Below are 21,635 nucleotides of genomic sequence, written 5' to 3'. Positions count from 1 at the left end.
CATGGCCAGTCATTATTATGGATTAGAATGAGACTTCCCTGAGGGACAGATTATCCCACATCTGTCTACTGCAGGTTCTCTTTCACTTTCCTATGCAGGATTTGGTGCTGGCTGCTGTCACAAATAAGATACTGGACTCTGTGGACCTGGGTCTAATACCTATGTTCCTGTGATTGGAAGTGATAACTGGCTGTTGTGGATGCTTCTCTTCTTTCCTATATTCCACTTATGTAACACTTAACTCTGGGCAGGGCTGCTGCAAGAGACTGTGAAGCTGGCTCCACAGCTTCTAGAATTGTGCTTCACCTTCCCCAGAGCTGACCACAGTACAGGTGAGCTAAAGGCTGCACTGTGATTAGATTTGGGAACAGAGGAGCAGCAGGATGGAGGAGGGAGAAAATCACTCCTTTCTGCCTTCCATTGGGTCCTAGCTACATGGTTCTACCAATTTTGCTTCAACCCTTGGGATTTGATTCAGTGAGCATCCCAGGTGACCAAGTTGCACTCTATGGGCTGCAAGTTGCGCTTTATGGGCAGAGAAGCACTAGTATACAGCATCGGATTTAAACTAAATATATTATGCTATTTAAAATTTTTTTTCCCTTAAACATTAAGGGTATGTCTACACCGCAATTAAAAACCTATGGCTGACTCTGGCTCACAGGGCTCAGGCTGAGGAGCTATTCAAGTGCAGTGTAGACGTTCAGGCTCTAGGACCCTGCGAGGTGGGAGGGTCCTAGATCTTGGACTACAGCCCAAGCTCAAATGTCTGCACTGCAATCAAACAGCCCTGCAGCCTGAGCCCTGCAAGTCCAAGTCAGCAGGCAAAGGCTATCTGCGAGTACTTAACTGCAGTGTAAATATACCCTGAGTGAACAGATCATGAAAGGCACCAGATTAACAGTGCCAAGGACTATGCAAACTTCCTCAAACAGCTCCACAAATAAACACCACTCCTGGCCTAGAGGAACCTCTCGTAGGGATAAGCTTGCTGTTTAGTCTCAATTCTGATTCAATTCTTAGTCTCTCTCAGACTACTAACAAAAGGTGTCAGAGTGTGACTAGCAACAAACACAGAAATATGCCAGTCCCATTGCTAGCTCGTAGTTTTCAATTTTAACCGATTTTACATTTAATTTGCTACTTTAAGGAGGAAAAATGGGATTAAGACAATATCAATAGAACCAATTAACTGGAAAGCTAGATTCAAATAGAAGCAAAAATACAAATTAATTCTTCACAGAAGTTTAATTTGATCATATACAACTCTTTAAAGAGATTATAAATTCAGAATTGATATATACCTGCTGGTCTGAATCTGTCTTTAGTACGGATTGATCTGTAATGAGCACTGCTCTGGAGATCTGCCTGCAATTAAATAAAGCAATTATGGTACTTCACAAAAGAGAAAACATAGCTATTTGGATTCTGGCCTTCTGAAAATAATTTAGTTATAATATTACCACTGTGGCAAATTATTTTTGTTACTTAAATATAAGCTATCATGATTACACATCATTAATTACATATTTCATGTTACGAAGTAGGCCCACTTCTACAACCTCAATTAATGCATTATAGTCATTACCAAAATAAAAGCACTAATGTGAGTAAAAGGCTGCAAGACCAGGGCTTCAGCTTCTATTAAATGAATAAAAATGTTTTGTAACCAGAATAATAATATAGAACTCTACATTTCAGAGATTCTATAACATTCTGGTTACAAAATAAATAGCATTTTGAGGCAATTTTATATTTTTATGCACAAGCACCTATATTACTGACACATTTCATATCCATTCAGTGGGAAAAATGAAATGATCGAGTAATAAAACATTTTTAATTTTAGAAACATGCAACTCATCAAGAATCACATGGCCTCGATGAATCATATTCAATGCCTAAAAACTGTATATTTGAGACATTTCAATTTATTGCCCTTTCTGCAGCATCTGGGTCAAGCTTCCTGGCTCTTGTGCTACTTGGTCAGGCTGGTCAGCAACAAAAGCCATGGTACTTAAAGCAAAAATGGTACAAGAATAATGTTACTTTTAAACACTACACCAGGAGCACCAAAAGGTTCCACGAAACAATGTTGTGACAGAATTTTTTTTGGGGGGGAGGGAGGGAAACGATGCAACAATCATTACCAGCAAGGCTACAGTTCTCCTACTGGCTGCCAGCATCATATGAAGATGCGAGCTAAACAAGAAAAATCTCAAAAGGAAAAACAGCAACTGCATCTACAACGTATTTAGGGCAAAAAAAAACCTAAAAAAGGAAGTAACAACAAACACTGACGTTTTTAAGTTTGTAGAGAAAACTATTGGTGTTTGGATTGGAAGAGTGACCCCAGGTGGGCACTACTGCCTCAAGCTATGTTGTCAATCACTTTTTCAATTTGAAAAGCAAGTTTTCCCGCTATGAACAAACACGTGTCTGTACACAAATACAGAGATAGACATCACTGCACAGGATAGATGGTGCTCAGGGAATGAGGTATTTAATATTTATTGTCAGACTCAAAGCATGCCCCCATTCCTTATTTACTGTACACCATCCAAATGCTGCATGAAACAAAGGACAATTATTTTTCTCATCTCCTTTCCTATAGTACTAAGTACTGTAATATGTGAGCCTAACGCACATATCTTCACACCTGTATGAGATTGGGAGAGGTTTCACAAATGGAAAACTGATCCATAGGGAAATTAAAGCCAGAATTTGCAAAAAATCTCCACTAATTTGGGGTATGTCAAAAATTATGTGCCCAATTTGAGATACATATGGCCTGATTTTCCAGAGTTCTTAGCAGGGCTGGTCAAAAACTGTCAAATATCTCCCCTCCAGAAAACAGGGTTCAGTCTACATTGTAATTTTGCCCAGGGAAATACAGTTTTTTGACAGAATTTTCCATTGGGAAAATTGAAACAAAAAGTGAAGCATGATGGCAGCTTGACCACAAGGAGAGACAACAGCACATATTGTGAGATATAGTTTGGCCAGGGAACAAGACCCACAAAGGAGAATGGGGGCATCAGAGACCTGGAACTACAATTCCCATGAAACATCATGACAGCTCAGCTGGACATAGAGACAAAACTCAAACAAACAAACAAACCTCAAACAAACCTGAGATGAAAACAAATGTCAAAATATTGGTATTTCCTGTACAACAGAATTTTTTTAATCAAGTCTCGTACTTAGCATTTTTATAGCAATTTATATGTGCAAAATATTCTAGCAAAGACTCCAGCCTAAAGAATGGTGCACTGGGCTGGGAAGCAGGAGATCATGAACTCAAGTCTTAATTCCCCTACTGATTGGTGTCAATAATTCGATATTGTACCTGATACATTTTGCCTGTACCCCATCTGGAACGGACTGAATACACAAAGGCAGTATACGTGCAAGGCTAAGAGAACTTTTTTTTTTTTTGGGGGGGGGGGGGGTTAGCGGAGGTCTGACAAGAAGCCAGTAATGAACTCTGATCAGCAACATGGAAAAAAGTGATGATGTTCAACACTCATCCAAATCTGAACAACAGGCACCTCTCTAAACCAATTAATATCCCCCTAACAAATACTAAATTCCTGCTGCATGAACAGAAATGTTAAGAGTTCTTCAATAAAAACCCTTCAGAAAAAAAAAATGTATAATGAAAATACGAGGGGAGCTAAATATAGGGTGCATAGTGTCCTCTATAATATGTACACATAAGAGAAAAAAAACAACACAGGATTAGGCTATATTACCATGAGGCTGACCTCTGCGTCAAGTTGTGAAGTTTCATTTGCAATGTATTTTATATATTGGAGGTTTTAAAAAATAGCACTTACTATGCTTCTTGCTCACTAATTACCTGTAGCACACATTTGTGCATGTTTTCTCTGAAAGGTAACTGTCTTCCACCACAAAATAGTTAGCACTTATTCTTTGCCCAAAATGATCGATGAGTGCTTTACATCTGTAAAAGAAGCATGACACAATAGGAAGAGATTAATTTCATAATATAATTTTTATAAGTAATTCGTTAGGCTCATGAAGTTGAACATTATTTGAGGAATTCAACTGAGTTTCCAACAATTAGTAATAAATGCTATGTATTTTACCTACAAATAGCTAGAAATGACTCCTTAACACAAATCTGATAATTTATAACAAGACCTTCCAAGAAAAGAGAAAACATGTTCTGTAGTGCATGCAATTCTTTGTTCTAAATTATACCGAAAATAGTATTAGAGCATTAGATAATGATTTCACAAACAAAAATCATGTATTACATCCACATTGCTAACCCTCTTCATGACAACTGCAGATAGTGACAACTGAAAAAGTGAAACTTAGAATGATTTCCTATAAGGAACTTCCAGTTCCTACTCCTACCGCGAGTCCAAATCTGTATCACCACGGTATGTTTTCCATTGGTACCCTTTATCAAAGCAAAGACAAGGTTACTGTAATAATAAAGCTTTAATGACAAGTTAGAAAGAAAGTTATTTTGACTGTTGTAAGGGAGTAGTCTTGAGAAATGTGGGGTTATAAGATAAACTGAGTGATCCAAGTGATCTTTTCTGGCCCTACTGTCTATGATTCTACCAAGCATTTGTGATTTAACTCTTTAGTTGTATTGATTGTGTTGTTCTAAGAAAGGGGTGGGCAAACTACGACCCGTGGGCCGGATCCAGCCCGTCAGGGCTTTGGATCCGGCCTGCAGGATTGCCACTCCTGTGGCACCGCGGGCCCTGCGCCACTCCCGGAAGCAGCCGGCACCACGTCCCTGTGGCCTCAGGGACATGGTGCCGGCCGCTTCTGGGAGCGGCGTGGGGCCAGGGTGGGTAGGTGGGCGGGCAGGCATGCAGGGAGCCTGCCTGAGCCCCGCTGCGCACTGCTGCCACCCCAGAGCCGCTCAAGGTAAACAGCACCAGGATACGTGGAGCTAAACGCTGCAGTAACAAGCAGGCTGGGTCTACACTGTGGTGTGTACATGCAGCAGTGAAAGGTTCTTGTGGGGGGAAGCAGCAGGATACTACGCTGCTAAAAATAGCAGTATAGACGTGAGAGGCACTGCTGGGGCACGTAAGGTATACACCCTAAGGTTTGGCATGCCTTTAATCATCTAAGCACTGCCTTGTCATTTACACTGCTATTTATAGCTATGCTACAGGAGCTTGCAGTGTATCTACTCTGCACAGCACCCGAAGTGCGAAGTGCCTGCCACCCAGAAAAAGATGGAAAGAATTAAGCGGTATGACAATTCAGACTGTCCCTTACTATGAACATGTTCATAGCCTAGCACTATAAGTTTTGATCTTGACTGTGGCGTGTAGATGCCACTATAATATAAAAATAATGAAAAATTAAATAATAATTTACAACTAAGACCTGGGATCTCTTGGAAGGCACAACACAGATTCAGCCTCTACGAAATATGCTCTAACTACCTTTTTGCAAAATACTTCCATACTAGTTATTTTCTAGGAAATGTCATTGGTGTTATTCTTCACTCATTTACTAAGTAAAAAAAGCTGCTATCTATATAAAAAAATTGTTGGTACTATTGTCTGGCAATATCTGAGGCTATAATAATCCTTCATATCTATTTGTAAAGTATAATGCAACAAAGTCATGTTTCTTTATTTATCAAGGCTGATGATGGAGTCCAAAACCCAAAATATGTAACAAGAATACTAGCGCAGAAAGCTAAAATGGTGGGGAATATGCACTGAAGTTTAGCTATTTTATTGAGATATTATATAAGCAGAGAAAAAGGATCTGGCGCTTATGTACCCATAACTGGAGGGTTTTTGAGATGTGTCGTCGCTATCCGTGTTCCACACATGGGTACACATGCACTGCAAATGCACCACAGCTCTCCTCATGTTCCAAACTGAGCGCATACAGGCTGGTGCAGGCCACTGCCTCTTCAGTTCCCACTCTTACTGCGAGTCCAAACAATCCATGGCAGAGGGGATGGAGGGTGGGTGGAGGCATACAGATAGGGACCACGTATTGAAGAACCTCTGTTTAGAAGTAAGTAACCTCCATTTCTTCTTCGAGTGATGGTCCCTATGTATATTCCACGTGGGGGAGACTAAAAAACAGTGGTCAAACTGATGGTGAGTGCGAGAAAGCGGAAGCGACAGCTGACTGCAGTAATGCAGTCCCCACAGCTGTATACGCAGTAGACAACTGGACCCAAGCATAATGTCTTGTGAAGATATGCAAGGATCTCCAGGTAGCTGCTCTACTTACCTCTACTAAGGGTATGTCTCTCAGAGAAGCAGCACAGCCTGTTTGTGCTCTTCTGGAATGAGCCCTTGTCATAAATATAAAGGGAAGGGTAAACCCCTTTGAAATCCCTCCTGGCCAGGGGAAGCTCCTCTCACCTGTAAAGGGTTAAGAAGCTAAAGGTAACCTCGCTGGCACCTGACCAAAATGACCAATGAGGAGACAAGATACTTTCAAAAGCTGGGAGGAGGGAGAGAAACAAAGGGTTTGTGTGTCTGTCTGTAGTCGTCTTGGCCGGGGACAGAACAGGAATGGAGTCTTAGAACTTTTAGTAAGTAATCTAGCTAGGTATGTGTTAGATTATGATTTCTTTAAATGGCTGAGAAAAGAATTGTGCTGAATAGAATAACTATTTCTGTCTGTGTATCTTTTTTGTAACTTAAGGTTTTGCCTAGAGGGGTTCTCTATGTTTTTTTAATCTAATTACCCTGTAAGATATATACCATCCTGATTTTACAGGGGGGATTTCTTTATTTCTATTTACTTCTATTTTTTATTAAAAGTCTTCTTGTAAAACACTGAATGCTTTTTCATTGTTCTCAGATCCAAGGGTTTGGGTTTGTGGTCACCTATGCAAATTGGTGAGGCTTTTTATCCAACATTTCCCAGGAAAGGGGGGGTGCAAGTGTTGGGAGGATTGTTCATTGTTCTTAAGATCCAAGGGTCTGGGTCTGTGGTCACCTATGCAAATTGGTGAGGCTTTTTACCAAACCTTGTCCAGGAAGTGGGGTGCAAGGTTTTGTGAAGTATTTTGGGGGGAAGGACGCGTCCAAACAGCTCTTCCCCAGTAACCAGTATTAGTTTGGTGGTGGTAGCGGCCATTCCAAGGATAACGGGGGTAATATTTGTTACCTTGGGGAAGTTTTGACCTAAGCTGGTAAAGATAAGCTTAGGAGGTTTTTCATGCAGGTCCCCACATCTGTACCCTAGAGTTCAGAGTGGGAGAGGAACCTTGACAGCCCTCATGCCCCTTGAGGGGGAATGTGATCTAGCTAGTAAAGGATAATCCAACCAGAAATCTATTTTGAAACTTGACCCTTTGATCTCTCTGCTATGGAAACACGTGGTTTAGGTATCTTTCTAATGCCTCTTGTTCTTTGTAGATAAAAGGCAAAAGCCCTTTGGACATCCAGAGAATGCAGGCTCCTCTCTTCATCTGAGGCATGCGGTTTAGGAAAAAATTCTAGTAAGTTGGTTTGACTCATAAAACTCAGACACTACTTTAGGGATTAATCTGGGGTGGGAGCAAAATCAGGCCTTTTCCTTATAAAAAAGTAGGTATATGAAAGGTCTGCCATGAGCACCCCAAGCTCACTGACACTTATGGATGATGTTATAGTGATTAGAAAGGTCACCTTCCTAGACAGATGGGCCACAGAACACATGACCAGTAGCTCAAAGGGAGGGCTGGTGAGAAACAACGGCATGAAATTAAGATCCCACTAAGGTGTGAATTTAATCAATGGTGGAAAGGATCCAAGAAGTCCCTTGAAAAAATCTAATTGTGACAGGATGACTGAAGATCACATTATACCAGGGGTGGGCAAACTTTCTGGCCTGAGGCCACATCTGGGTATAGAAATTGTATGGAGGGCCATGAATGCTCATGAAATTGGGGGTTGGGGTGCAGGAACGCTCTGGCTGGGGGTACGGGCTCTGGAGGGGGGGTGGAGATAAGGGGTTCAGAGGGCGGGAGGGGGATCAGGGCTGGGTCAGGGGGTTGGGGCACAAGAGAGTGTCCGGGTGGTGCTTACCTCAAGCAGCTCCCAGAAACAGCAGCATGTCCCCCTTCCGGCTCCTATGCGGAGGTGCGGCCAGGTGTCTCTGTGTGCTGCCCTTTCTGCAGCGCTGCCCCTGCAACTCCCATTGGCTATGGTTCCCAGCCAATGCGAGCTGCGGCGCAGCGCTTGGGGCGGGGGCAGTGTGTGGAGCCCCCTGGCTGCCCCTACACATAGGAGCCAGAGGGGGATCATGCCGCTGCTTCTAGGAGCCGTGCGGAGTGGGGCAAGCCCCAGACACTGCTTCCCAGCAGGAACTCGAAGGCCAGATTAAAATGCCTGGAGGCTCGGATGGGGCCTTTGGGCCGTAGTTTGCCCACCCCTGCACTATACTATAAAACCAGGAAAACAAACTATATACAATATATTTACAGAAATGATGCAATAGAAAGGAGCTGAGGGTACCAAAGATTCTAACTCAGACCATGCAGCAGTAAGAAGGAACTGGAGAGGTGTTCTCCTGCATCACCCTTGATGCCCTTGGTTCAGAGCACAAAGAAAGCTATGGTGCATGTGTGGGTCAACGGACACTGCCTGCAAAAAAAAATTCTGAACTTAAGCTCATGCATATCCAAGTGTGGAATACACATAAGTACCATCACTTGAAGAATAAAAACAAAATAGTTACACTTAGCAACTAAAGATTAAAACATTGTTAGAAACAAATTAAACATGTTTCCTAAGGGCAATAATTAAAACTTGCCACTACTGACCAGCTGACATGCTTTGAAGCCATGTTTGTTTATATTTTCTCAAAGCTGAGAAGCTGAACGTACTGGACAAGACCACAATTTCAGAGGATACCATTCTTAATGATTGCTGTTATTAGCTCAACTTCAAGTAGGATACGCATTCTACAGTTTCTTCCGTTGGGGCTTTTTTTTTTTTAAATGTCAAAAGATCTTTAAGGTTTAACCCTGGATTCTCAAAAGGATTTTTAAGGCTCTTTATAATGTCAGATCGTTTTCTGTATAAAAACATTAAACACTATTTCACTGAACTTTTTGGCTGATGTGCAAAACATCTCCCACTCAGCAGAGTGAAGCCTTTTTGAATCGGCTACCCAAATAAGTGACAACTCAGCTGCCTCAATGGAGCGCACTCCAGAATGTATTACTCATCTACCGATAAAATATCTGATTATAAATTAAGCATAAACAACATTTTCTATAACATTAGTCAGCTTTCATACAGTAAACAAACCTAAAAATCCCACAAAAGATGAAATCCTGGCCCTATTTAAATAGATGATAGTCTTGGCACTGTCTTCCGTGAGACCAGGATTTCTCCCCAACTTTCTATGGAAAGTCGGTGCTTGAAATGAGAGAAAGAAGAAAAACACAGACAGAACAGACTCATGACTTAGTCGGAATGGTAGCAAGAACTTAATAGTGACAAGGGTATAAAAGAGTTGTAAAATCTAACAATATTAATTTCATAATGGACAATGTACGATTTGCATACCACCCATCTAACATTCTAACTCTGTCTACATTCAACAGCTTCAGTGCACATCATAGTCCATTTAATTTAAAAATATTAAAATTAAATATTATTTAAAATAAATGTTTAATATTTTTCTTATCAAGTTTAAACATGAAATACCATATACATATAATGTAAATCCTTCTGCTCAAAGTGAATTTCACTTGTTACTTTAATTTTTTTAAATGTGAGCTGAACTAATTTCACTCTAAAGCACTCATTTAAATATGGCTAACAAACAAGCAAGTCAAGCTGGCACAGTGCATATCTACCTATAACCTTTTGTATTGTTTATGAAACAAGTTCCCCCCATTCCCCCTAAATGTTCTGGAGGGGGAAAGGTTGATTAAATATCATGTTGCATCACTCAAAGCCAGCAAAAGCAACTATATAGGCTTTTTATTTTCCTGTTAAGTGTTGTTTTCTCTCCTTTGCTCAGGAATAGTTATCAAGTCATAGGTCTGATAAGGTTTTAAACAGAAAAAAAAGATAGTGCTTCTTTTAATATCAGTTTCCACTTCACTTCAAAGAATGATCATGAGAAGATTTCTTTCCAGTGCTGCTACCAAATAAGGAAAACACTTGTGCACTGACATTATCAGGTCTCTGTCATCTGATATGTGTTGGGACAATGAATCATACAGAACCCTCCATTGACCTTCTTTCAATGTGTCTAGATAAAAGGATGAAAATTAGAATCCATCTCCTTGCAGTGCCATGAGTTATAAATGTACTTTATAGGGCTCATTATCCAAACTAATGGACTAAGGACGACATCCTTGAAATGGACTTACCAGCACTGACAAAGCCACTATGCAATATTTCAGGAAAAATATGTAAATTACTATGTGTTTGCTATATCTTTTTATTATAGAAATATAAATTTACATTTGTCACATCTTTTCAGATTTTGGGGCCAGAATTATTTTAGTAGAAACACATTTAAAGTAGGCTCAACGTAAAGTGTTAGCGATTATTTTTAATGTAACCATACTTGATATAAATTAAAATACCTTAAATCTTATCAAATTAAGCTAAATGAGCAATCTCTACTAAGCATACAGGAATTAAAAGCAAAAAAGACAATAAAAGGATAATAGTAATGAAATTCAATTTGCATTTCCCTTAGGGCAAAAAGCATGATCCTCTTTCAGTTGCTAACACACAACACCAGAGTTGTCAAGTTTACAGTATATAGCAACATGGTAACTTTTTACTAAATTAAACCTTTTTTAAAATTGGTGATTTACATTAGGTTGCTTGTTTATGTAACCTTTTCAGCTTCTTTCCTTCCTTTCTTTGTTTATGTTTAATTGAAGCAGATTTATTTATACAACACCTGTTCAAACAAAGATACATAGCTACAGTGAAAAACCTTTTAGTTGCATTATTCAAGTCTTGGAACAACTACATCTAAAAGATTCCAGCTTTCTATAACCTCTTCTTTGCATATTATTATAATGGTTCATACACGACAAACTACATGTAAAGGGCTATATTTAACAATTACATTCAAGAAAGCCATTCTATTATTGATATGATGGTATGATATATATTGATATATAAGATATGGACAATAATCTAGTGAAGATGGAATTTCATTGGGTACTGTGGAAGGGAGTATTGATCCTTATCTGTCCTGCTCTGGTAAGATGTTAGATGTGCTTCAGAGAAGGTGGGTAGTGGCCTGAGAACTTGTTTTAGTGATAGAGAAGCTCCTTGTGTGTATCCTTAAACCACTGTGACAAACAGGACAAACTTTTATTACAAACTTTGAGCTGTTGGCCATGTCAGATGATAGCCAACCAGCAAATAAAATCACTTTATTAAACTTCAAGGACAAGTCCATTTTATTCCTTGTTCTTTGAGTGGCCACTTTGCTGGTGAACTTGCACTAATTTGTAGGGGAGGTATACAACTTCTCTTGATCAGCTTGTGGCCATTACAAAATCTGCCACACAAATCTAGTGCCTGACTATATTAGAATAAGCCACAGAGTACATTAACAGAAAATAGCTGGAAAACAAAGCTATGATGTCAATGAGCTTTAAAAATTCATTTAAAAAAAAAAAACGGTGTCTTCCCTAAATTGTAGAAGAATCATAACAGAGAGGTCAAATATGCACCCTGCTGGTTGGATCTAGCCTCTCTGGTGTATTTATGAGCCCTATGGGAAATATAATATTTATCAAATGATAGTTTAAGTTCTGTACAATCTGAATAAATTTCTACTACTCAGGGATGTGGATAAAGCATATGTAACCAATACACTGTCTTCCTGAGCCTGCATGTAGCATGAAACTATGGATGAAAGGTGTAAACTCTTCTGCCCCCTATTACCAACACTGGAACACTGACAGAAAGCCCAGTGATGAAACATCAATATCGACATTAACTATTCCACAGCAGATCATTTAAGTGACTAGAACAGGAAAGAGGTGAAAATGAAGCCATGGAAAAATGGGAAGTAGAGCTTCTGCACAGAAGGAAAAGCACAGTGAAGAAAAGAGGAGGCACAAAGGAAGGAAGAAAAGAAAGGACCAAAACAGTGGTGTTTCTAAAGGAAGAATGTTTTCTCACTGAGCAATACTAAATGTGACAAGAAGTTACTGAAAAGATTATTATATCATCTAAAAAAGAAAAGGAGTACTTGTGGCACCTTAGAGACTAACCAATTTATTTGAGCATAAGCTTTCGTGAGCTACAGCTCACTTCATCAGATGCATATCGTGGAAACGATATGCATCTGATGTGAGCTACAGCTCACTTCATCAGATGCATATCGTGGAAACGATATGCATCTGATGAAGTGAGCTGTAGCTCACGAAAGCTTATGCTCAAATAAATTGGTTAGTCTCTAAGGTGCCCCAAGTACTCCTTTTCTTTTTGCGAATACAGACTAACACGGCTGTTACTCTGAAATATATCATCTAAAAGTTTAGTTCCTACATAAAGGACATATTACACCCTTGATCTCTGTACTAGCTTCCTTAGTGCATCAGTAGGAGATCCGTAGTCCAAATTTATAAAACTAGCCCTCAGATCAAAATTAAATAGACTTTGGCTCTCTGCACCTAATTAGTTGGATGCCACAGCATTAGAGGAAGAAGGGTTTGGATAGTGTGCCTACAGAAGACAAAAAGAGGGGAAAATATGTAAGTGACTCTTGGACTGGATTTGTAGTTGTACTATTTAGATAGGGAACAAACAAAAATGAAGAGGAAATAATGCTGGCATGGGAATTTACATAGACAATATGGAGTATATTGATTAGTGGCTGTCTATTTGCAGCTATGACTCAGTGGAGGATATTCCCTGTGCCCTGACACCAAAAACAGTGAAGAAAAAAATTCAGGAGCTACAGGAACTAAGACCTGGCTGAAAATTAAGAGACTGTTTCTTATGTGATATACAAATTAACATGTAGACAGTTGCTTTGGTTCACATGTTGAAGGTGAAGCACTTCTGGATGTGTGCCTCAAGTGTTAGACTATACTCATTTGGATGAATACAAAGGTGTTTGTATGCTAGTACAGATGTGATCCAAAGGCAATTATTTGAAAATGAAAATACCCGTGAACTATCTGGGCATGCTTGGAATGATAGTAGACGAGAAATGCTGGTACAATACACACTGTATGTTTATATTCAGTGATACTGAAGCCCTAAACTGAACTACTAATAGCAGTGATAGGTAGCTCAAAGTGGAAGACACGTGTAACTCAAATCAAAAGAACAAAAATGCCAAATGTGAAAGTTTAACAAGGAAAAGGGAAATTTCTTGAGGGAGATTCAGAAAGAGGTCCTAGCTTTGAGAGCGGCATTCTTGTTATAGCACAATGGCTCTGTCACAAAGAAAGGCTTTGCACCATTTCCTTTAGATGGTCAGGTTCTGGATTCACCTAACTGTCCCTGGAAGTTTGTTCCATAGCTGTATTCTGCCAACCGAGAAAGCTTTGTCCCCGTCTTTTACACTGTCTCAGTCATTCATAGATTGAAATTTAGGTTTTATTTTTAATATATCCTGGACTTGGTCAACTGATGGCTTTGAAAATTAGGATGAAGACCTTAAAACTGGCATTGGAAGCAGCCTGGTAGCCAGAAAAGGGACTGGAACACGGGCTTAATGTGTTCATGATGGCCCAAACCACGGAAGATGCAGGTAGCAGAATTTTGGAAGCTGGACTTTATGCAATATTTTCATATAAAGGTTCAGATAACACACTAATTAGATAACTGTTCAAAGGTGAACTATTTCAGGAAAAAGGAGTCTGGTAAGACAGTCAGTGAAAATAGGAGCAGATGCCCTAAAATGGCATGAGTCGGCTAGTTAATTATGCAAATGGGCTAATCCAAGCACATATAGGAAGTATGAAGATTCACTGGAACTCTGATGAAGTGAATAGATTATTTATGCACGTTATTTAGGACACACCCAACGGACAAAGAGTGGTAACTTTAAGAGTCACGTTTCTAAGAAGAGTTTGCAATGCTTAGCAGTGTGATGCTGCATGGATTCTCTTTCCATGAAAAAAAAAATAATACAGAGAACAGGAAAGGTGCAACAGCAGAAATAATTGGCAAGACAAATAACTTAGAGGAATGTCGTGGCCATAACAGAGGCAAAGATGGCACCAATGGTGGATAAATTCTGATAATACATAGCATTTGAGCCATACTGGAAAGAACAAACTGCATTGTGTAAAAAGACAAGAGAGAGATGAGGAGAATATATAAAAGATGAGAGGTCAATTGGATAGGAAATGAGGGGGCAAAAATCAGAAAACCGGGAAAAAAATTACTAGGTGACCTGAGCTCAAATAAATGGGTTAAAGAAGAAAGTTTTCCATAGAATGGACCACATCTGAACAGAGGAGTGGAGCAGGAAATGTCTCCCCTCCTACTTGAAACCACATATTACATTTGTTATCACATGTTGCCCAGTCAGCTGTTCTTTGTCTCCCCTGAACACTGCTCTCCTTTTGGTGACAGAGTCATAGCCCCCCGGAGGCTTTGCTCCCCAAAACTGATTTTTGTTTCCTCTTCATTCTCTTGTTTAGCAATAGCTCTGTCAGCTTCTCCTCCTCATTTCCAGCTGCTTCTACATGCACACAAGGCTTGAAAGTTCCTGGAAGCAGGCAGAAGCATCTGGTAGCAAGGAGGAGAATCAGCACCACTGGACCAGTTAGCCCTCTGTGGATTACTAGTGGTCCATGGACTGAAGTCTGGGAACTGCTGTGTTAAGCAAATAGTACTACTGAATCAACTGTGGAGTAGTTAGCACTGAAACTGGCAATTCTGTATGTTCCTAGAATTTCAGTGGTCCACAAAGAATTGGTGTTACGTGCATATCTAAGCACAATATGGTAAGATTCAGTTTCGCTGTGAGAACCATGCAGGTAAGTGAGTTGTGTCAATTTCAATACTAAACAATTATCCTTATTAAAATATTATTGCACAAACCCATCAACATTTTCTAACATAAACAAGAACTGATTTTCAATATCCTCCTTACAGACTCTGAAATATTTGTCAACAGAAACAGAACAACAGTTTAAAAACACAGTTATAAAAGCTCACACAAAGCACCTGGAAACAAAACAAAACAAGAATTCCAAAGAATAAAAACCCCAAAACACAAAAAAACAAGAATTTCCATGTACAGCTTCTTTCATCTGAAAAGAAATCAAAACATTTTACAAACCATTTACTGGAATCACTTCAACCACCACTAAGTTACCGCACCTCTGGGTTAGAAGTCAACAGCTGTTGAATGCTGCACAGCAACTCTAAAGCAGTAACTTACACTAGTTTTTGTTTCCATTCCAATAACTTAAAAATATCCAACTTAGAAAAAATATTCTAACTTTTTTTTTGTTTTGTTTTAAAATTAAGTTCACTCTCAGAACAAGATTTAGATCATTAAGTTTCAGTTTGTGGCATATTTTGACTTTTAAATCCTTGAAAAAAAGACACATAGTGGTAACTATAAAAATTCACAGAGGTGCAACTAATGTCACGGGGGGGGGGGGGGGGGAAATGTGGGACGATTTTTCTTCACTCAACTTTAAACCTGCCTGCAGGCCTGATACTGCTGTAAAAGAATTTATACTAGGATAAGAGGGCAGCATAGTTTATGACAACAATCTACCTAAAAACTCATTAAAGTCTTTTCTCTTGGAGTGACATGCATTATCAGCAAAGATTAATCTGATGAGTCTTTAGGTGAGCTCCATTTTTAAAAATGCAATAACAGAGGGCTTTGTTGTCATCTGATGAAAATCAATTAGAGTAGGTAAGGCCACAAGGAAAACTAACATCACTCATCACCAGCCCCCCGGCAGCTGAAATGATTTGTCTTCCAAGCTTGGGTGATCAGGAGCTGTAGTAATATCACAGGGAAATTAATTTAGTTTCTATATTCTAGACCCACTTTCCTTGTTCTGGAGGACCTATACACAAATTACTTTTAATCAAGGTTGATGTGTTCTTAATACCAAGGGGGATCTTTGAAGAATAATTTTTTAAAAATCGACTTCAGCATTTTTTAACTGTGTTTTATGTATAAGGGTTACTTGTACAGTATTACCCTTACCGTCCAGATTCTTTGTCCACTACAAGGCACTGTACTGAATGGCGAAGACAATAGATTCCACCAAATACGGCACACATCCTAGAAACATATTAGAAAAAAATAAAAGATTAATTGTGACTGATTGTAAACAACTTCTATATCGTGATAAGGGAAAGTGAATTAAGTTCAGCAATATACCAGAATTTAACATCCTGAGAAACAGAAGTTTGAACCCCAGAATCAGGGAGATCTCTCTGTACCACATGAGCCAGATCACATACTTTCAAAACTGTATTCAGAACCATGCAACTGAATTATTACTAGTGCACAGACACATTAGATCAGAGAGCAGTGTGCGCACACATGCTAGCACAGTCAAAGGGCTTGATCTAGAAGTGAAGGGTGCTAAGCACCTCTTACAACGTGGTCAAAAGTCAGACCATGTTTCAAGCTCTGCTGCAAAAGCCTTGTTTTAGAATATAAGCCATATCTTTTGTTGCGGCTGAACACTTAAAAATGAGTATCAAAAGACTATTATAAAAAAAGACAGAAAATTTAATTTAAAAGATTCCCCCCAGAAACCAGTATCCAAATCCAGATATTCTTTTGACAAACATGAACCTTCCTATCTTGGATCAGAGCACCTGCTATTCTTGAGGTTCTCTCTAGAGGACTTGGAAATGAAAGCTACAATAAAGTATTTGAAGCTGAGAAAGTCCTGGGGAGAAAAATGTTTCTTCTAAGCATTACCAAGAGCTTAATAAGGCTCTTTACAATTCTGCGGCACTCAGCAGGCTCTCTGCTATTGTTATTTAAAAGAAAAAATGCCTATTTCTCTATTATACATGACCAAAGAGTCCCTTCTTTACTGCAAAGATATACCAACTGTCATGTACTTTCTTACAGAGCAACAACAACAACAACAAAATGCTCACACTCTTGTGGTTAATTATGTTTAATCTGAATTGTATTCAATATATTAACCATATAAATTACAAAGGCCAATAAAGAGGATTACATCTTTTTTAATTAAAAGAAAGTTAACGCATATTGCTCATTATATGATAGCCGTATTTATCTTACATTTATGTCAGCTATCTGACTCATAATATGGTAAATTTTTCTCTTAACTTTATTACATTCAATGTAAAACACATTAGATCTCTGTGGGAAGGCACAATGATACTAACATAGAACAGAACTTATGTTTAACTGTTAGTAGGAACAAATGGCACATTATGAGGAAAACAGAAAATTATGTAAACTTTAGTTTTGCATTTTATCCAGCCACACAATGGCACAATTTGGTGTTTACTAAGACAAAAGAGTGCCTCCAACTGAATTAACACTTCCCACCACAGACCTTTTTGACACTTTCCTTCCAAGACCCTGCCAGACCTTGCCTAACACATAACTACAAAAGGTGGCATAAATGATCATGGCAAGAATTTTCCCCAAAAGACAAACGGACCTTTTCAAGTGGCCATGGGGATCAATGATTAAATACTACAGAGTTCCAAACAATGCAGAGTCCCAAAAAAGAGGTTTTCCTTTAAAAAAAATGCTACCAATAAAAGCAAGTTAAGAAAATTAAACCACCAAAATCAAAAATATTAAACCAATATTACTAGTCCACTCTAAAACCATGAGAAGTCACAGCTTAGAGAGAAACTCAAACAATTCCAGTACATTTCTAAAAAGTTTCTTAAAATGTGAAGGTCCCAGAATAAGCCTATCTTAAAGCAATGCTCTGTAAAAACTTCAGAGCAATTTGTGATCTTACAGTATCAGTATGTGCGTGATGGAGATTTCTTTGAAGACAGTTTGATGTTACCTATGAATTAAGGTTCCAAAATAAAGAAAGGTTTTAGTTATCACTTTTGCTCATAGTGAATAAACATTTGGTATATATTTGGTATTTGCTTCACAGTAAGGTTGCAAAATATTCATATTTTAGGACGAAGTGTTCCAGGGTCTTGATCTGTGTCACAGAGGAATTAAAAATAATGACCTTTTGATCTTTGAGAGAGAAATGAGCCCCATCTGCAACTGAATTATTGACCTGCATGGCAAAAGATGTGCATACAGAGCAGATGGTGGGGAAGAGGAGACAGGACTGAGGCTTCTTCCTCTTCTTGTGTTTCAGGCAGTTTTGCTCACTCAGACTCTGGAAGCATTCAGAGCTCTAAATTACAACCGGCTATTTGGACTCACATCCTTCTTGGGATATCCAGCATTTCTTAAGAAGACTGTTAGGGCCACGATCAAGAAGCTTTATGTGAGACTGATACCTATTAGGCAGGATGATTATTCTCTTGTTTTTAATCTTCAGTTAAGAAAGAAGTAGAATTCCTTGATCTCTTAATTTGGTTTAAAGATTTGGTTTGCTAGTGTGAACAAACCGATCAATATTTACCTTCAGTAAGTCATGAATCATCTGATTTTTTTTTTTTTAAAAAGATCAGCAAATTTTGATATCACTGACTGCAAGGTTCTTTTGACATGCCTGGAAACCACAGCAGGAAAAGCTACATTATGCTTATGTAGCTCAATCCTTTTCTCTCAAAGAGAACTCAAAGTAATACTGGACAATTACTCTTATGTCACATAGGCTTTCTTCTGTTATATTATTCAGCGGGTACAAAAACCTCTAAGAAAGATCAGACATTTGCATTGCAGTGCAACTGATACTTTGATGACACTCAGGGGTGGGTGGGTGGGAGTGTCAGAATGGCATAGTCAGTGGGTTTTCCCAGTGTCCAGCCTTCAACCAATTCTTGGATGATATATAATAATCTGAGGCTCAATCCAGAAAAGACCAAGAAAACATTGGTAGCATAGGGGAATAGATATTAGAAACAGAAACAACATCTTTCCCTTGATTAAAGCAGTCTGCCCAACCTTTTTGACTTAAAAATTAAAATTTGGGATTTATTAGGTCCTCTACCTCTTCTTCTATATTTCCAGAAAGCAATGGCAAAGAGCTTTCCACCCTCACCTGCTCCTGTCAGGAAAGCTGAGATGTTTCCTTTCTGATACAAGCCTCAACAACCTTACCTTTGTCACCTTCAGCCAGACTCAATTACAGTAATCTGCTTTGTTTGGGGGCAACAACTGAAGAAACATCAGTTGAGACAGAACTGCCTGCATATATAAAAGAGGGTTGGCCCTTCCCGGACAAGCCAAATTATGGGTTGAGTCTGGGGGTGGACTTACACCCCTGGGTGGATGCTGGGACTGTGTCTGACAAGCTGCTTGCCTATATATGAACAGGAGCAGACAGAAGCGGCCTTCTGCAGATTCATTGTCCACAATCACAATTTTTTCTTCTTCTTGGGTTACTGATTGCATATGATACCAATTTGTCACACAATGTGTATGGGTTGTTTGCTGTATATTGGGTTAAGAATTATGGCATTGATTGGAGTTAGGGCAAGGGGACCAGACATCTGGACTTTGTACCAATTATGTTGTTTGTATTGCATCGGCAACTTCAGACTATGAAAGGTCATCACAGCAACATGGTAGAACTCATCTGTCTTCCTCTCTTTTGATAGCTGGTCCTGGCAGTATTAGAAACAAAATTAAATGGGAGGTGGGAGGCAGGAAATTGGTATACCCAACCCCAAAGGTCAAGAGTTAGGAGTTCTCTTTTTCCTCTGAATTTGGCATCAGTCCAGCTTCACCAAGCCCCCCTGTTGCCTCCAAATTTCTAGCATAATGGCCCCTGACACACACAAGCATACAATTCTTGACCAAGAAATAGAAAAGAAAACATCTGGAAAAGCAGTCTTAAACTTGAGGGGTTTTCTATAAGCACATAGGAAACAATGCTAAAAAAAGTAACAAAGCTAAATTTGCAAAATACAGCAATCAAAGAGACAGGCAAGAAGATTAAGGTTGTGTTTCCAGCCTTAACTCTGCCATTTTGAAAGTATAAATTACAATACAGGCAAAATTACATGACCACAGGTTCTAAGTACACATGTAAGTAAGGCAGTAGAGGAAAAACTATATTACATAAGTAAAGAAAGTTTATATTATTCCCTTATTCATATGTTCTCATGACCTTCTACTGCATTACCCTTTTGTGCTGCTTGGTCTCCGACTTCAGGTGAAGTTACCTGCACACTTGGATCAAAAAAATCTTTCATCTAAAGTTTTCAAGTTATAGAAATATTTTTTAAAGAAGTCAAGTTAGTTCAGATTCCTTAATTCACATTGTGTGGTACAATTTTTATAAACAGTATTTCAGTAAAACACTATAGTCATAGCACTATAGTTAAGGTTATGCCGAGTTTCATCAGCTTCTTCTGTTAAAAAAAAAAAAGTCACCAACTCCTAATACCTTCCACTTCATATTGTCCACACCACTTTTCTGTTCTATGTTAAGTTTAATGAATTCATTGTTACACTGTATATTCTAACAATCCTACAGTAATAGTTCCCTTTCTGGAGAATGGGACAGACTGAAGACAGACATATTATATGGGGAATGTGGTATAGAGGCAAAACATTAATAAGGCATACCTTGTATAAGGGATTTGTGGAAGACATTAGTTAAAGTGATTCTCTGTTCAATAAAGGAAACGTGGTGGTTGTGTGGTCTGGTATCCACCCGAGGATTTGAATGGAAGATAAGGATACACATATCTATTAGCCAAATATTGCCTCCAGGTCTAAAGCATCTACGAAGGGGATTAGCATTTTGGCAATGACTTCCTATTCTGAAACCTGCTTTCACCTCCTTTAAAAAAGGTATTTTCTTTACGTACAGTTGAAGAGTCTTTTAAGGGTTTGAAACAAATTCAACTGCTTTCAACCTAAAGAAATACATGGAGGTCTAATTTCCTTTCATGGCTTAGAAGCTAATGCATAGGACTGGGACTCAGGATACCCACCTCTGCCAGTGGCCTATGGGATGACCTTGGGCAAGTCACTTCAACTCCCCATGCCTCATTTTCCCCATCTCTAAGATGGGGACAATGATACTTCTCTCCCTTTGTAAAGTGCTTTGGGGTCTGCAGATGGAAAGTACTATATAAGAGCTAGGTATATTATTAAGAGTCTATACTGTATATTTTCACATATGACCATGCCTACAGCTCCAAGACAGAGGCTTCAATGCCCACTTGGTCTTATGTATCTATTCCAGCTACAGCAATAATAGCATTGGGAAATTCAAGATAGCAGGCTGCCATGTAGTGTTCTCCAACATTTCTTGGAGGATGGCATCAAACTAGGTTGCTGTTCAGTCAAATATAACTACAGTATAGTTTCAATAAATTAGATGAGTAGATTTAAAAGAATAGTATTTTTCCTTTAACAAGGTTATCGATAAAAAATGGACTACTCCATTTTCCTTTAGATCTACAATAGCCTTTATTTCCTTATTCAATTTATCTTCCTCTTTCGGAGCACCATCCTAAATTAGAATATATGTTATTGAAAAAAAGACTTTGAGATAACTATACAGACAGCATAAAGAATAATTTCTAATTGTTGAA

At 38.9% G+C, this 21,635-nt stretch overlaps 1 protein-coding gene across 1 annotated transcript in view; it reads right to left on the bottom strand.

The window, feature by feature from the left end:
- CHM (CHM Rab escort protein) overlaps positions 1–21,635 on the bottom strand; it is a 144,815-nt gene that overhangs the window by 25,611 nt on the left and 97,569 nt on the right. Inside the window, exons 9-11 of the mRNA XM_084638216.1 lie at positions 16,150–16,227; positions 3,863–3,967; positions 1,305–1,368 (exon numbers count right to left, since the gene is read on the bottom strand). Coding sequence (XP_084494342.1) covers positions 1,305–1,368; positions 3,863–3,967; positions 16,150–16,227 — 247 coding nt within the window. The remainder of the gene's footprint in view (positions 1–1,304; positions 1,369–3,862; positions 3,968–16,149; positions 16,228–21,635) is intronic.

Source organism: Lepidochelys olivacea (genome assembly GCF_965140295.1).
Source record: "Lepidochelys olivacea isolate rLepOli2 genome assembly, chromosome: 9".
Classification (NCBI taxonomy): Eukaryota; Metazoa; Chordata; order Testudines; family Cheloniidae; genus Lepidochelys; species Lepidochelys olivacea.
The sequence above is the reverse complement of the archived record's forward strand: the minus strand, read 5'-3'. Positions and strand labels throughout refer to the sequence as shown.